General features: G+C 42.2%; 1 protein-coding gene across 1 annotated transcript in view; it reads left to right on the forward strand.

The window, feature by feature from the left end:
• The window catches only part of LOC141273778 (protein ELYS-like), a 113,166-nt gene that overhangs the window by 43,861 nt on the left and 51,583 nt on the right, over positions 1–17,722 (forward strand). The window contains exons 15-22 of the mRNA XM_073686122.1: positions 749–889; positions 1,531–1,635; positions 3,381–3,474; positions 4,403–4,520; positions 8,074–8,130; positions 8,399–8,545; positions 13,885–14,072; positions 14,209–14,353. Of these exons, the coding sequence (XP_073542223.1) occupies positions 749–889; positions 1,531–1,635; positions 3,381–3,474; positions 4,403–4,520; positions 8,074–8,130; positions 8,399–8,545; positions 13,885–14,072; positions 14,209–14,353 (995 nt within the window). The remainder of the gene's footprint in view (positions 1–748; positions 890–1,530; positions 1,636–3,380; positions 3,475–4,402; positions 4,521–8,073; positions 8,131–8,398; positions 8,546–13,884; positions 14,073–14,208; positions 14,354–17,722) is intronic.

Here is a 17,722-nt window from a genome sequence, read left to right on the forward strand (position 1 = left end):
TATTGCCAATTATCAAGACACCCTCAATAAAGGAGTGGTTCTACAGGTGGGGACCACAGACCAATCTCAGTACCAATGCTTTCTGGCTGATGTTTTGGTCACTTTTGAATGTTGGTTGTGCTTTCACACTCATTGTAGCATGAGACGTACTCTACAACCCACAGAAGTTCCTCAGGTAGTGCAGCTCATCCAGGATGGCACATCAATGCGAGCTGTGGCAAGAAGGTTTGCTGTGTCTGTCAGCGTAGTGTCCAGAGGCTGGAGGCGCTACCAGGAGACAGGCCAGTACACCAGGAGACGTGGAGGGGGCCGTAGGAGGGCAACAAACCAGCAGCAGGACCACTACCTCCGCCTTTGTGCAAGGAGGAACAGGGGCACTGCCAGAGCCCTGCAAAATGACCTCCAGCAGGCCACAAATGTGCATGTGTCTGCACAAACGGTTAGAAACCGACTCCATGAGGGTGGTATGAGGACCCGACGTCCACAGATGGGGGTTGTGCTCACAGCCCAACACCGTGCAGGACGCTTGGCATTTGCCACAGAACAACATGATTAGCAAAGTGGCCACTGGCGCCCTGTGCTCTTCACAGATGAAAGCAGGTTCACACTGAGCACATGTGACAAAGCTGTGATATTTCTATTGTATCAAACTAAGCCCGTGTGTGATCGTAGTGCAGAACTGGAATAAGCCTTCTATGGTAAACATTCATAAGGCCGATCATCAGCTAACGTGTTCTCTCTCCCGCAGGTGCACAGCTTTTTGATGGTTCATGCCATTTCATTGATTCTCAGACACTCCAGTCTCTACACCACTGTCAGCTCCGCCTCAGTAACCTTACAATTGTCTTGAACTGTTTTAGGAAAGAGGCCAAAGAGCTTACAAAACAAGGTACACAAAGGTCTACCTAACGCATCTGTGTTTTGTTTTTCTTTGTTTTTTCATAACAACTCTAATTATAATAATATAAACAAGCTAGAATTTTAAGTTTGCCTATTATTACGAAATCTAAAACTTATAAAAACTATCGACTGATGAAACAAATGGGAATTTGTTCGGTTTTGAGAGCAGTGACCACTCAGCAGTGAGTGTCTGTTGCTGGATTTGCAAGTGGAGTCAGAGGCCGGGCAGTCACAGCTGAAGTGCTACAATGCAGTGCTGAGCTGCCACCATCCTTTCAGATCCAAACTTCTTACATGTCAGCAGGTTTCTCAATCAGTATGAACATTTGAATTAGTTTGTGATTAGGACAAAATGCTAAGAACCCTACAAAAACGTAACTTTTTCTACATAGACCCTTTCCCTCACCATGGGGTGCATTTCATTGAGTTTTTCTAGTACCCAGAAGTTAAGGAAATCAAGTTGACAATTATTCTTCTTGGCTTCTACCCAGTCTAATGCAGTTTTCATTTGTCAGCGGATTTTTGCCTAGGCAGTATCATCAAATAAGTAATGTGTATCAAATACAGCAAAATATTTTAACGTGTTTCCTACATTATTTGACTTAAACATTTCCTATTTTCCTTCATTAGGATTAGTTAACTTAACCAATAAGCTTTCAGTGACCAAGCTCTTAAGTCACTATGCCTCTGTAGTCCTTTGGTTTTGTCGTTGTGGTCTTCTGCCAGATAACCCAGGTAAGGGCTTGCTCCCACTTGCTGTTCAATCCAATAAAAAAATCAGATTGCACTCACCCCAATGTTACCCTATGGTGTAGCTCACATCTGCGATTATTTTCTCATGCGAAAACGATTGTACCCGAGAATTGGATTGTACGCGCCCATATAAGTCTATGGGTGCGTGTGAAACATCACACTGCACTTGGATATCACCCGAGTGCAGTGCGATTCCCGCCGGCAACAGGAGATGGAGAAATGACTTTCTCCGTCCCCTCTCCAGCTGTGCTGCGATCCCCTCATGCGAGAGAATCCGGGCACTGACACTCGGCTCACGCTCCCAGCAGAGCAGGAGCCCACACTCATTAGCATTTCTCATCTGATGCCATAAGCTAGTGGGACCCCGGCATAAACCTTCAGGCAGAAAACATCTCCAATGCACAGCCTTTTTGGGTCCGAGAACAACATGGTCTGATCGAACCAACTCCATGGCCTGCAATAGTACTAAAGACTTACCTTCTGAGACATTTACTTTATATTGAAAGTATGTGCCGTAAATAACAACTAGTTGCTGGATCAATTTATAGAGCTCCCACTCGTGAGGAAAATAGAGGTACCATTCTAATTGGTTTGCTGACCAGAAAGTAAGAGACCATGCATTCAGCTCTATACATTGTAGTATACAGTACAGACCAAAAGTTTGGACACACTTTCTCATTGAAAGATTTTTCTGTATTTTCAGGACTATGAAAATTGTACATTCACACTGAAGGCATCAAACTATGAATTAACACATGTGGAATTATATACTTAACAAAAAAGTGTGAAACAACTGAAAATATGTCTTATATTCTAGGTTCTTCAAAGTAGCCACCTTTTGCTTTGATGACTGCTTTGCACACTCTTGGCATTCTCTTGATGAGTTTCAAGAGGTAGTCACCGGAAATGGTCTTCCAACAATCTTGAAGGAGTTCCCAGAGATGCTTAGCACTTGTTGGCCCTTGTTGCGGTCCAGCTCACCCCAAACCATCTCGATTGGGTTCAGGTCTGGTGACTGTGGAGGCCAGGTCATCTGGCGTAGCACCCCATCACTCTCCTTCTTGGTCAAATAACCCTTACACAGCCTGGAGATGTGTTTGGGGTCATTGTCCTGTTGGTGCCTTCAGTGTGAATGGACAATTTTCATAGTCATGAAAATACAGAAAAATCTTTCAATGAGAAGGTGTGTCCAAACTTTTGGTCTGTACTGTATGTAGGACACTGAAACAGTTTAGTGTTTCCCTTCTCCCATCATCTACAATGCATATAAGGGCCATTCACGCATGTGACATTTCTTCATCTGATCTACTCCTTTCTGTGCTACAGGAATCAGGATTCGCACATTCTGCCACAATACGGCTCCCCCAGAAATGACCCCACAGCACACCATAATTACCTTCCCTTTCAGTGCTATGCCTCGCTGGTCTTCTCCATGACATATAAAATACATATGACCAAGCACATGGTTGAGGGCACACAGAAGGGTATCCTGGGCCACAGATTATGCACTTTTGATCTAGAGCAAGAATTTTTTTTTTAAAATTAGCAAATGGCCTTGTTGGATAGGTCATCAAATTTGTTGTGACCGAACAACCCCCTTAACTAATAAATGTTTTGCTGCAATTGTCACTATTTCCTTGACCAAAACAAAATGAATGTACTTTTTGTTTTTCATTTTGCTATATACTTGTTTATTCTCCCTTTTTTTTCCTTGTTCATTCTGTCAGATGGAGCCGTGCAGTTGACCAGGCCATACTACAGTTATCAACTGGTTCAGCACTACTATGCTGAGCGTCGGAAAAAGTTGGAGCATTTGTCTAGGTAGTGAAAATGTTGCTCTGTTTTCTGTAATACGGACTTCAGTTCCCTACCACTTTTTCTAGTCAGTTTGTCAGAAATCCCTATTGGAGCTCATTCAGACGTCCATAAAAACTGTCTGAGATGGAACTGCAATGCACATTCTGGCCACTGCTCTCCAGACTCGAGAGTGACCGGCTCATAGAAATACATGAAGCTGTCACGCTTGGGTCTGGAGACCCGCAGCCAGTCTGTGCATTAGCGTCTGTGCTTAGACGTCTGAATAAGCCCTTTGCTGATGGTGTTTTTTTTTTTTTTTCCCTTGACACAAAATTGAAAAATATAAAGGAAAGAGTCTTGCTCCTTTTATTGGATTTATTCCCCAAAAATTGCATGCTAGGTAACACATTCATCCTTCTCCATCACCCCATTTCTGCCGCATGAAAGTGCACACGTTTTAGTTGGAGCAGAGAGCTTTTGGTGTAAATGCCATCATTGGGACCGGATTGGATTAGGTTCTTCTGTATAGATCAGAGGCTGTTAATTGCTGTCCGACCTACATGTTACTTTGTGCTGCTGGAAAGCCACAATTACAAGGTTCTAGAAGCGCTGGAGTGTCCAGGTCTGACCGTATATAAATGACTCTGGGCTGAATACTTATTGACAACATCCAAATCTGAGACTGTTAAGGGGGAGAAAAAAAGTAACATTTAATTAAATATAAGAAAGCATTTTAAATTTGTAAATGTATATGGCCATGATAACAGATGAATAAAACTTCTCAGACATTTTCGGAAGGCAGAGATTACAAAATTAAAAAATTGTTCTGAAGGCCAAACATGACCCTTGCCTTTAAGGAGTTATACAAACTGATTAATAATATTGCGCAACATTTTTTTTTATTGCTTTTAGGGGTATAAAGGTAACACTTTTTATGTTTCCTATGTTGCAGAGGTAAATGGAATTCTACCTTGATGATCGATAACCTGATTTCTCGGCTTGGAGAAAGAGTTGAGCATTTATGGAAGAGAGACGGTGGCTCAGGCAAATATCCACCTGCTACCTTGCATGTAAGAAAAACCAATAAGGCAATCTTATGTTTATGCCATAACTGTTTAGTACTGTTCCAATCACTTCAAACCCATTTAACTATACATCACAGGCCAAGTTCTTTCTCTTCCAAAGTGTTAATGCTAATTGGGTGCTGAAGTGGATCTTACAACTGAACCTCATTGAAATGCATGTTCAGTGTAAAACAGCATGGAAAGTATCTGATCTGTTTCTGCTGTGGACTCTTCATTATGATCAGTAAAGGTTCAGGTGTGTGGTCCTCTTTAAGCGTTTGAAAACATTTTCTTACCATCTTTTTATCGATTACTTCAATAAATTCTTGGATGTTAGAAGCTGGGACATTTTTCCCTCCTTTTTTCCATTGCAGTTTTAGACCTTTATACTTTATCCGGTAGCTTTAACAAAAGTTATTGGATATATCGCTACTATTTCAAATGTCTGCCTCTGAAGTTGATGTAAAGTTCCTAATGCTTAGCGGGCAACAGAAGGTTGTCCAGCAACTCAATGAAATAACTTTTATTCCTCATCCATCTCCGCCGGTCATCGATCCACCAAGGCTGATGCTGCAGTGGAGTGCTATTGAGCCCCTAATCCGTAGAGGTTCCTGAAGGGTTTAGCCTGTGGACTTTCAAAAAAAAAATTGGAAGGATGAGTATTATAACCCACCCTCCCCCAAATCGCACTGTTGCCTACTGAATTGCTCCTCCAAACCTCTGCCTTAGGGGCTTCCTCCTGGTTTTGTTTGGGGATTGTCTCCTTTTTATTTCCTAATTTTCAAAATGTAATTTGTAGTGCTATATCATAAAACTATTTTATCTCGCTCTCCCTGCTCGGGATAATCTGAGGCTTGACTTTTTGTTGTCAATGGGCACTTTTCACGCTGTTTGTGGGACGGTCACTTTTTTTTTTTACTGGCTTTCAGTCCTGGGCTTCTCCTTTGCCTCCATCTGTTCTTCCTGTTCGTCTACACCTCCTTTCTACAGCTCCAGCCACCTTTCTGCTGCCAACATAATTTTGGGACGCAGTTCTGTGATTTTACAGCTCTTGAACCTCTCCCTGGTACTTTTAGGCGTCGTCCTGGTCCTATTTAATTTTTTTCTATGTGCCATGTCCTTTTCCAAGGGAGAACTTATTTTAGGAAGCTTTCCCCCTGTTGCACTGGTCACCTATTTTGTTTGTTTGCTCTGTGACAAATGTTTATCATGTGGTCAGTGAGGCTGCCTTAATGCTTCGCCTACTCACAACCCCTTAGATTCCCCTAAAGAACTGAGCAGCATGTGCCAGGTCTTTGACTTTGGCTCAAAGTAACCTGGCCACCCTCTCCCAGTCCACAGTTGATTTCTCTAGATCGCTTGCTAGCTCAACTTGCGTGTCAATGTTTTCTTTCCTAAGTCGAGTAATTCTGCCCTGTCTCACATAGAAATTGAGGCGCATACTTCCCTATGCACAGATGCTTTCACAAGACATAGGATTTCTTCCCACACATCCTCTGGCATTCCTCGGACAGTGCCACCGCGGATGAGATTGCGTCTGCCCCTGCCCAGTCTGATTCTCCAGGGGTTACCTCTGAGTGATTCTGAGTCTGAGCAGAATACTAAGCTAGCCTCTGCATTGCATGACCTTTGCTGGGCAATGAGGGCCACCCTCGAAGGCAAGTAAGTAGTGTCCTCCTCTCCTTCCCAAAAAGTAGTTTCCTTCCGTCAAGTCCGGCAACCATTCTCTTATCCAACCATGAAGAATTGGTGATGCTCTTACCAAAGAATGGCAGTACGGACTGACTCGTGCCTTCCTCTAGGAGGTTTGAGGTAATTTTCTCCTTGCAGAGTAATTAGTTGTCAAATTTTCTATACCTCCCTCTGTTGAAGCCCAGGTAGCTAGTGTCTAGAGCCACTACCTTGCTCTTCTCTCATTCAGTATCCCTCAGATAAAAGTTCAGGACTCTAAAAAGTGGCAGCAAGTTGATGTCATGCTTCTGTGGCGTGTCTCGTATTTCTTTACAAAAGGTGTGATTTCTTGTGGTAATAACCTCCATTGATAGCGTGCCTGAGCACACTACCCTTTCCTGCGGGGCTCTCTTATTTTGTTTCCCATCAGGACAAGCTGTTCTTGTTCTCTGTGCTACATTGTTTTCCAAAAGTTGATCAAGTCATTCCACATTAATGATAACATTGTTCTCCCCTCCTTGTGCCTATCCTCCTGCTCCCTGTGAGTGTTTTCCCTCTGTCTAGATATGGTCAGAGCCATTAGGGCCTATCTTTCTTATGGAAATCTTCCAGAGATCCAATTCTCTTTTTGTGATCCCTGATGGGTCACACTAGGCTGGTCAACCTCCAAGACAACCATTCCCATATTGATCAGTTTTGCTATTATGCAAGCTAACAAGACCAAGGGTAAATCTCCACTGTTCAAGATTACTGCTGATTCCACGAGGTTGGTCGGAGCCTCCTGGGCAGTCTGGTTGGCTGCTATCTGGCCTCTGTCCACACTTTTTGTAAAATTTTACAAGATTTACACTATGGCTTCTGCCAACTTGTGATATATGGTGCTGCAGTCTGGTATGCGGTTTGTTATTTGTTGTTTTTCCCCAACCATTGGGCGTTCTCTGGGATGCTCACGGTCCTGTAACTCGCAATTATAGAATTGTGAAAATTGCATTTTTCTTACTGTAAAATCCCTTTCTCATTGAATATACTGGGTCACATTGCTGTTGTCTTCCCATTTTTCAGTACTTTATATGATATGTTGAACATCTTTTTTGATTTTTTTTCTTATTCTTTCAATATAGTAGTATGAAAAATTAAAAAAAAAAAAAGTAAAGCTGAAACTTACAAATGTTTAATTTCTTCATAATAGTCCTATGCTACTTTTTATCTCCCTAAAGCATCTCTCTCAACTAGTTTTAACCGGACAGCCCCTTTATCACTTATTTGCAGTATGGGTGATGACTTGCTAATCGGTTGGTGTCTGGGTGTTGGGACCCACACCAACGTGGAACTTGCATTCCCAAAGAGGAACATTTATCCCCGATTAGAAATGGAGCATCATATCGGATGGCTGCCCTTATAATCATGCACAGAAAAGATGATAGTCATACAACTTAACTCGGAAGAAGAATGATATACGATATGGTATTATTTACCCCTTCACAACATCTGCCATATATGTACGGCACTTTGGGTAGTGCATTCCCGCAAACTGCTGTTCATGTACGCCGCTGCGAGGTCCTGTCACTGCGCTGAATCACGATGGCTGCTGTCTCTTACAGCTGACCATCCCTGCACGTTGTCAGTTGTCATTCCAGTAACTTGGGTATCTATGGTTATGATAAATCATATAGTGAGTTAGTTGCTAGTGGTATTATCCATGGATACTTAAGTTACTACAATGCCCTGCACATGAGGTAAGCGACATAGTGAATCTGAAGAACTATACTTAATTTTTAATTGGAGGTATTTGCTAATATTATAACTACTGCTTGATCTTTGAGATGGGAATACCCCTTTTTAACTTTTTTCGTTCTTGCTAACTGATCTTTAACACTGTGTGTTGCAGGCACTTCTAGACGTGTATCTACTAGAAGATACAGATGAAATAAACAAACACACAATTGTATCCTTTTTCCGTTTACCAGATGACCTAAAACAAAAAGGTCTCATGATTTCCACCATATTTGTGATTTATGCCAGACAAAGGCGTATGGTTTAGTGGAAAAGGCCTGGCTTAAAGTGCAACACTGTGGGCCAAAAGTTCACCAATTTCTTTCACAAATTAAGCTAGAGTTCTCTTGTCTAAACCAAAACATATAGTTTTGTGCAAAACATTTATAATTATTTACAAGACTATGTATTGCAAATAACCTTAACCACTTGTATACCAGATGGTCTATTTTTTGTTGGATGTCATGTACTCGTTCTCAGATAAGCCGGATTCTTCCATAGAATCATTTCCCGCAGCTTTTTCCATCCCTTGTGGTCTAATAAAACTTACTCAAGGCTTTTGGCTTCTGGATCACAATGATTATCAGGTATTGTTTTTACTCTTGTATTTTTAATTATTATAGTACCCTTAAGGTTGTGTAGATATCTGGACTGGTAATATCCTGGTAATTTTACTGAACTCAACCGGTTCAGTAAAAATACCTTTTCACTTTGCTTTATAAAGAAGAAACCCCTTCAGAAATGCTGACATGTAGCTGATCTGGCTCTAATAGAAAACGGGGAATTTAGAGTTTTGTCCTTCCACACAATCCATACCATTTTACTTCAGATACACACTTCATTTACAGGGGTTGTCCACTACCGACAAACCCTTAACTCCATTCCCCCTAGAAATGAAAAGTAATGTATATTAGTCTTCCGCAACGGTTGGCAGTCAAGCGAGATAGGCGCTGCTATTCCTGGCAGGTGACATTGTTGTTTCACATGACTGCCGCAGCAAATCCGCAGCGTATTGACTGCAGCCTTTACTATTTTGTCAGAGCAGACGTCTGCGATTCTTGTCTTGTGTCCACATCAACCTGTCACCCGCTGGGAACTACAGCATCGTCATTGCTCAAGGCGCTGCGGCAATTGAATGTACAGTGTGTGTCTATGTATATATAGTCTATAATTGATGTTATGTATGTTAAAGGGTTTGGGACTTTAATATTGATTCACAATCTTTAGGATAGGTCACCAGTTTCCAATCATTGGGGGTGAGACTCTCCACACCCCCACTTATCAGCTCTTCCAGTTGCCACTGGCAGCCAGACGTACTCAGTTGTGAAGCGGAATTACACAGTCCGACAACTGCACAGTAGTCTCTTCCGTGTACTGTACAGGCTGCAAATGTGTAGTACCAGGTTGTGGCCACTTTACAGTTGATGGCGCTGTGCAGCTCCACAGCTGACACTTAAAGCATCTGATTGGTGGGGGGGAGTTAAATGTCACACCCCCAGCATTCAGATATTGATGACCTATCGTAACGATAATCCGTCACTAGCAAAGTCCCAGACAACTGCTTTTAAGGATTTTATTACTCATTTCTCTGAGCTGCCCGCTTCTGCACATCTTTAAGGTAACCTGTCACCTCCAAAAAAATATGCTATTTATCTGCATATATAGTGGTAATCTGCAGGTAAGTGGCTATGGAATCATGTCTGGAAAGCTTACTGGAGAAAGGGATGAAAAAAAGTTAATTTTCCAGAATTAGGACATGAATTCACATCCTAGGAAGGGGTCCGCATGTGTGGAGGGGATTTAGGAGCTGAGCTTCTTCCACACTTGGCTAATGCTGGCTGTAAGACCTAGCCGGCATCAGTCTCTAACAGCCGCTGCCGGAGCGAAGTTTCCGTTGCGATGGTTACCAATTTAAACACTGCTGCCAATCTGGTGGGGACCGATTAGTTACTATGACAGCCGGTGGTATGCTGAAGATTCTGTCATTGTCCTCTTAATACCACGATCTCAACTACAGTGGGGAAAAAAAGTATTTAGTCAGCCACCAATTGTGCAAGTTCTCAAAAAGATGCGAGAGGCCTGTAATTGTCATCATAGGTAGACCTCAACTATGAGAGACAAAATGAGAAAACAAATCCTGAAAATCACATTGTCTGATTTGGAAAGAATTTTTTTTTAAATTTTGGTGGAAAATAAGTATTTGGTCAATAACAAAAGTTCATCTCAATACTTTGGTATATATCCTTTGTTGGCAATGACAGATGTCAAACGTTTTCTGTAAGTCGTCACAAGGTTGGCACACACTGTTGCTGGTATGTTGGCCCTTTCCTCCATGCAGATCTCCTAAAAGCAGTGATGTTTTGGGGCTGTCGCTGGGCAACACAGACTTTCAACTCCCTCCAAAGGTTTTCTATAGGGTTTAGATCTGGAGACTGGCTAGGCCACTCCAGGACCTTAAAAATGCTTCTTACGAAGAAACTTCTTCGTTGCCCTGGCGGTGTGCTTAGTATCATTGTCATGCTGAAAGACCCAGCCACGTTTCATCTTCAATGCCCTTGCTGATGGAAGGAGGTTTTCACTCAAAATCTCATGATACTTGGCCCCATTCATTCTTTCATGTACACGGATCAGTCGCCCTGGTCCCTTGGCAGAGAAACAGCCCCAAAGCATGATGTTGCCACCCCCATGCTTCACAGTAGGTATGGTGTTCTTTGGATGCAACTCCACATTCTTTCTCCTCCAAACACGCTGAGTTGTGCTTCTACCAAACAGTTCTACTTTGGTTTCAGATGACCATATGACATTCTCCCAATACTCTTCTGGATCATCCAAATGCTCTCTAGCAAACTTCAGACGGGCCCAGACATGTAATGGCTTATGCAGGGGGACACGTCTGGCACTTCAGGATCTGAGTCCCTGGTGGCGTAGTGTGTTACTGATGGTAGCCTGTAAAGTTGGTCCCAGCTATCTGCAGGTCATTCACTAGGTCCCCCCGTGTGGTTCTGGGATTTTTGCTCACCATTCTGGAGATCATTTTAACCCCACGGGGTGAGATCTTGTGTGGAGCCCCAGATGGAGGGAGAATATCCGTGGTCTTTGTATGTGTTCCATTTTCTGATTATTGCTCCCACAGTTGATTTCTTCACACCAAGCTGCTTGCCTATTGCAGATTCAGTCTTCCCAGCCTGGTGCAGGGCTACAATTTTGTTTCTGGTGTCCTTCGCCAGCTCTTTCGTCTTCACCGTAGTGAAGTTTGGAGTGTGACTGTTTGAGGTTATGGACAGGTGTCTTTTATAATGATAACAAGTTCAAACAGGAGCCAGTACTACAGGTAATGAGTGGATGACAGAGGAGCCTCATAAAGAAGAAGTTACAGGTCTGTGAGAGCCAGAAATCTTGCTTGTTTGTAATTGACAAATACTTATTTTCCACCAAAATGTGAAAAAAAAAATCTTTCCAAATTAGACAATGTGATTTTCAGGATTTGTTTTCTCATTTGTCTCTCATAGTTGAGGTCGACCTATGATGTCAGTTACAGGCCTCTCATCTTTTTAAGTGGGAGAACTTGCACAATTGGTGACTAAATACTTTTTTCCCCACTGTATATACTGCATTACTGTATGTGCTATAAACGATCACCGGTTTCACAAAAATGTGAATAAAAAGTTTTTAAAAGTTGAATAAATTAAAATCGCCCCCTTTTCCTCAGTTTAAAAATAAAGGAACAAAAACATTTGTTGTTGCTGCATTCATAAAAGTACAGTCCATTAAAATACGTAACGAATTAACCCATTAGTGAACTCCATAAAAATAAAAAAAAAGCTAGAATTTAATTTTTTTGGGTCACCTCACCAACCTGGAAAAAAGTAATTAATAAGCAAACCGTGCATTATACGTACACAAAATTGGTTTCAATAAAAATGTCAGGATAGCACACAAGAGTCTAGGAAAATGGCAACACAAAAAAATAATGTTTTGCTTTCTAAGACCACTTAGAGGACCGGTCACCAAATTTTCCATGTTCAACTGGATATAATAATGGTTGCAGAGCAGTATAAAATGTTTGTTTTTTGTGTTTTTCCTTTTTTTTTTTTCTTAAATTTTACCCCTAATGAGTTATCACAGAGATGTCACTGGTGACGTATGGTTCTTACACCTGTATGATGCTGACCAATCCATAAGCCGGCAGCAACATAGCAAACACGCCCCACCATAGCGTAGAGCAGGTTTGTCAGTGAGTAGGATGTAATCCCGTTTATGTCTGCAGTGCGATCAGTGATTAGAAAAGAGCTGACAGAAGGGTTTATGGGACACATTTAAAGGGAACCGGTCACCCCCCCCGGTGATATCAGACCTCTACTATGGGCATGCAGGTGATAGAAAAGTAACTCTATACTACCTGTATGGCCCATAGTAGAGGTCTGATGGGAATCTGTCCCTCCTGGGAGATATGAGACCTCTACTATGGGCATGCAGGTGATAGAAAAGTAACTCTATACTACCTGTATGGCCCATAGTAGAGGTCTGATGGGAATCTGTCCCCCCCCCCCCCCCCCCCGGTGATATCAGACCTCTACTATGGCCATACAGGGTATAGAAAAGTAAATCTATACTACCTGTATGGCCCATAGTAGAGGTCTGATGGGAATCTGTCCCTCCTGGGAGATATGAGACCTCTACTATGGGCATGCAGGTGATAGAAAAGTAACTCTATACTACCTGTATGGCCCATAGTAGAGGTCTGATGGGAATCTGTCCCCCCCCCCCCCGGTGATATCAGACCTCTACTATGGCCATACAGGGTATAGAAAAGTAAATCTATACTACCTGTATGGCCCATAGTAGAGGTCTGATGGGAATCTGTCCCCCCCCCCCCCGGTGATATCAGACCTCTACTATGGCCATACAGGGTATAGAAAAGTAAATTTATACTACCTGTATGGCCCATAGTAGAGGTCTGATTGCAGAGATATGTGTTTTTATAAAAGCACGTTTTCTATCCCCTGTATGGCCATAGTAGAGGTCTGCTATCTCCCAGGGGGTGGCAGATTCCCTTTAAACTCCGCTGTACTGCCCCTCCCTGCACACTGCCACTCATGCAGGAGGTTAGGCTAGAAGAGGTACATCTCACACGGAGAAACCTGCTCTAAGCTATGGTGGGGGGTGTTCTTTATATGCTTTGTTGCTGCCTGCTTATGATTGGAGGAAAAGTGCACAACCCCCTGTGGAAACAAGAACACCCCCTTGCACTTAACAATTGTTAAGTTGTTAGGTGCAAAATACATTGCTAATATCATCGCAACAGAGCCAAAATGAGAAAAAAAACATATTTATTCCTCACTGCAACCATTGTGTCCAGTTACACATGAAACATGTTCTCAAAGTCTCTAGTTAAGTATAGAGAAATTGCTGCATGTTTGGTATCACTGTAATCGGACTGCCGTCAACCGCCAAATGAACACCCTCAAAAAAAATAAAATCCAATAATGGAGGATTGGGATGCATTTTTTTTCCTCCATTTGAACCCACTTGAAGCTTGTTTTACCATTATTCAGTATATTGTGTGGTAAAATGATTGGCACTATTCAAAATTAAAATTTGTCCTGTAAAAAATAAGCCCTCATACATTTTTTGATGGCGAAATGTAAAAAAAATGACTGCAAAAAAAAAAAATCACCATGTCCTGAAAGGGTTAAGTTTTATTCTAGCTTTTTTTCCTTTGCTCTCTTCCATAGGATGGTGCAGGGAGCTGCTAGTCCATACAGTGAGCGTGACTGGAATCACTGTCCCTGCAGTTGACGCTCTGCAGAGCAGCCAGTCAGTCTGCAGAGGGGCATTATTACCACTCATTTTGCAGAGAAATATGTTTTTTGGAGGTGATAGGTTCCCTTTAAGAAAGAATAACAGATCTTTTTTCCACTTCTAGAATTCAGTGGACTGTCTGCTCCATCCTGCCACAAGTAAGGTAATGCCATGGCAGCACAATCTGATTATAGAGACCTTAATGTGCCATGGAGACCACAGACTGGCCCTACGCTATATTCTAGCTATGAAGCCTCCAATATTCAACAGTGCAGAGGTCAAACGTCACATGACTGTATTTTTAGAAAACAGGTAAGTTTTGTTGCCTTTGTCACATGTTAATTTCTAGTTGTCTTTAGACAATTAAAGAATCATGATGAATTGGGGCACAGCGATAGGTTTATGGTATCCACTGGCTGTATATTTAATGACCTATCACAATTTGTAGGCACATTTTTGAGGCCTGGAATCTGCAAAAGCTCCACTCCAGCCGATTGAATGTTGAAGAGCTGCTGAAACATATGTATGAAACATGTCAAGAAATGGGGCTTGTGGAAGATTTGCTGAAGCTTGCCTTCACAGATTCTGAACAAGTAAGAGGCCATAAAGCCAGCATAACCATGACTGTAGAAAGTTTCTTTACTCTGTCTGTCTCGTTCTCGCTATCGCAGCTTTTAGAAGCCCTCTCCCACCCAATCAGCACCCCTGCGACACAAACACGGGCTCCTGATGGCAGTCATGGCAATCTGAGGTCAAATAATGACCTCCGTCTGCCAGCTACAGTGGCCTGTTAGACCATGCAAGAAGGATGGCCTAAAAGTCTTTTGTTTGTGTAACACTGACAGGTGTAATGCATTATCCCAGTGATCAGAGTAATAAAAGGTAAAATCCCATAAAGAAATGAAGTAAAGTAAAAAAACTAAAAAATTGTAAAAATATTTTAAATAAGAACAAAAAATTAAAAATAATTCAATAAATATGTATATGTCTGTAAAGAGAAACAAAAAAGTGCTCATTTTGTATTACCACATCCAAAACGACCCGAACTGTAAAACTCACTATTTAACCCCTTCAGTGAACACCATAAAATGGCAAACTATGCCTTTTCATCATACCATTGAGAAAAGTGGAACAAAATGCAATAAAAAAGACGTATTTAAATAGCTGGTAACGTCGTCATCTTCTCCCTCAAAAAAAAGACGCCATACAGCTTCATCAGTGGAGAAATAAAAAAAAGCTATAGTCCTCACATGACTGTCAGCAGAAATATACAAACATTATAGTTCTCACAATATGGGGATGCAAAAACTGTTTTTTTTTTTTTTTTAATAAAAGGGGGGGGGGGGGGTTAGGGCGCAAAAGTGGCCAAACACAAAAAAACTAATAAACCTGGTGTCTCTGTAATCATGCTGACCCACAGTGAAGGCGTTAAAAATAAAACCAATTCTGTTGATTTGTTCATTTTGCCTCCTAAAGATTTAAGTAAGGCTCAGCTCACATTTATTCTGCTCTCTATGATGAGAGACCAGACCGAGTACAGAGGAACTCTGTTGCATCATCATAGAGGAGAATGGATCCCTCAGGGGTTTCATCTGAATCACATCATTCGGAGATTTAGATGGAAACCCCAATGTAAGTGCTCAACGTAGAGAACCGTATAGATGTGATCCCAAATGTTATGTAAAATGTTCCCAATAAAAGCTTTGATTTAATTCACAAAAAAACAAGTCCCCACTGAGGTCCGTCACCTGTCAGTGGAAATATAGAGGGTTTCCACCTTACTGGTTGCACAAAGGCTCTGGAAAAGTGAAATTGCTCACCGCAAAAGAAATCCAGCAAATTCTGCACTCCCAGATCCAAATGCCCCCCTCCGTCTAAGCTGCACAATGCGCCTAAACCACGTTCAGCGTCCACAAATTTGGCACTTCTGTAGCGTTGAGGGCCCGCTTAAATTACGGGGTACATGTTTCCGGAAGCACAGGTTGGGCATAATGTATGGGCACTACAATGGCAGGTTTGCATTTTTAACTCTGCATCATCCATTAAAATTGTCACTACACCTGTAAATAAATTCCCAGTTGAGTGTAATTTCCAAAATAGGGTTACTCGAGGGGGAGGTTCTGCCCTTCTGGTACGTCGGGCTCTGTATGTGGAGTCCACAAACTATTCTACAATAATTTATTCTCCAAGAGTCCTAGCGCTTCCTCCCCCCCGAGTCTCACCATGTGGGTAAGCAGTGTACTGTACAGCCACATATGAGGTATTGCTTGGTCAGCAGAAATTGTGCGATAAACTTTGGTACCATTTCTACCCATTTTCCCTCGTGAAACAACATTTTTGTGGTATGAATACAGGATAAAAAATATCGTTTTACTGTGTTAGGCTATGTGCACACGATGCAGAAATAAAGCAGAAAATTTCTGCATCATTTCTGCATCTCCCTGGCAGAAAAAACGCATGCAGATTGTGCATGCGTTTTTCCTGCAGAATACATGCGGATCCACATGCAGATTCACATGCGTTTCCGCATGCGGGTTGTCAAGCGCTTTCCAGGCGATGTTAGCATCACTTGGAAAGTGCTTGATAACTAGGTCACACTATATAAATCCATGCAACTGGCATGGATTTATACAGTGTGAACCGAGAGAGTGTATATACTTACCTCCGATGGCCCGCGCTGTCCTGCTCAATCTGTTCTCCCTCGCCGGCAACTTTGAATTGAAAGACCTGCCGACGTCAGCGTCACGTGACCCGTCACATGACTCTGACGTCACCGCAGGTCCTACAACTCACTGCAAGTGCCGGGAACCAAGCGGGAGCGCTGTGCGGGCCGACAGAAGGTAAGAATACATTTATTTTTTATTTTATTCTTCTTTTACAGCTTTTTTAATGGTACCTGGGTGTGGAGGAGACTCTCCTCTCCTCCACACCCGGGTACCATCCGCACATTAGAACGCACCAATTACGCAAGTACAAATGCTGTCTTGCGGAATTGGCGCGTTCTAATGCAAGTCAATGGCGGCAAAATCGCCGCGTTTCCGCAAAATTAATTGACATGCTGCGGATTTTTGACCGCAGCGTTAACGCTGCGGAAAAATCCGCATCATGGGCACAGCACATGCGGATTTCCATTGGGGAACATTGCTTCCCTTCTACCATGCGTTTTTCATGCGTTTCCGCGGCGTTTACGCAACTGCAAAAACGCCGCGGAAACGCATGAAATACGCATCGTGTGAACACAGCCTTAGGCAGTAGATAGAAAAATATTCAAATTTAAGAGTCCTCAGTGGTTGATGCCTTTTAATTGCTAACTGAAAAGATGGTAACAAATAGCAATCTTTTGAGACTGCTCGGGTGTCTTCATCAGGTACTATTCTGTGACACATTCTACTATAACTTGTTCACAGAGAGACAAATAATGCTCCTTCCATCCTGAGTCTCGCTGTATGGCTAAGCAGTGCTGTATTGCCACATTCAGAAGAAATTGTGTGGCAAATTTTGGTACCATTTTTACCCATTTTCCTGTGCGAAAATGGAAAATTTAATTTTTATTCTTCACTGCTCAATAGTATTAAAATTCTGTGACACACCCGTGGTGTAGGGTGAATTCACTGAAGTGTAGTTTGTAAAATGGGGGTCACTTTTGGTAAGGTTCTGCTGTTCTGGCACCTCAGGGGCTCTTCCAGTGGGTCATGGCACCCGTAAATCATAACAGTAAAATCTGTACTACAATATGGTGCTCCTTCCCTTCTGAGCTTTCCACTGTGCCTGAAATGTGGTTCCTGCTACATGTTGGGTATTGGTGCTCTGGGGGAAAAATGGACCTCACAGGTAGTTGTGCAATTTTTCCTATTAATTCTTATAAAAATGTAAAACTTAAGGCTAAAACAACATTATAGTGTTAAAAATGTGATAATTGTTTCTTCACCACCCAATGGTATAAAATGATGTGAGACACATGT

The sequence above is a fragment of the Phyllobates terribilis genome, unplaced genomic scaffold (assembly GCF_046119375.1).
Source record: "Phyllobates terribilis strain yellow unplaced genomic scaffold, ASM4611937v1 Scaffold_5__5_contigs__length_657084704, whole genome shotgun sequence".
In the NCBI taxonomy this organism is placed as follows: domain Eukaryota; kingdom Metazoa; phylum Chordata; class Amphibia; order Anura; family Dendrobatidae; genus Phyllobates; species Phyllobates terribilis.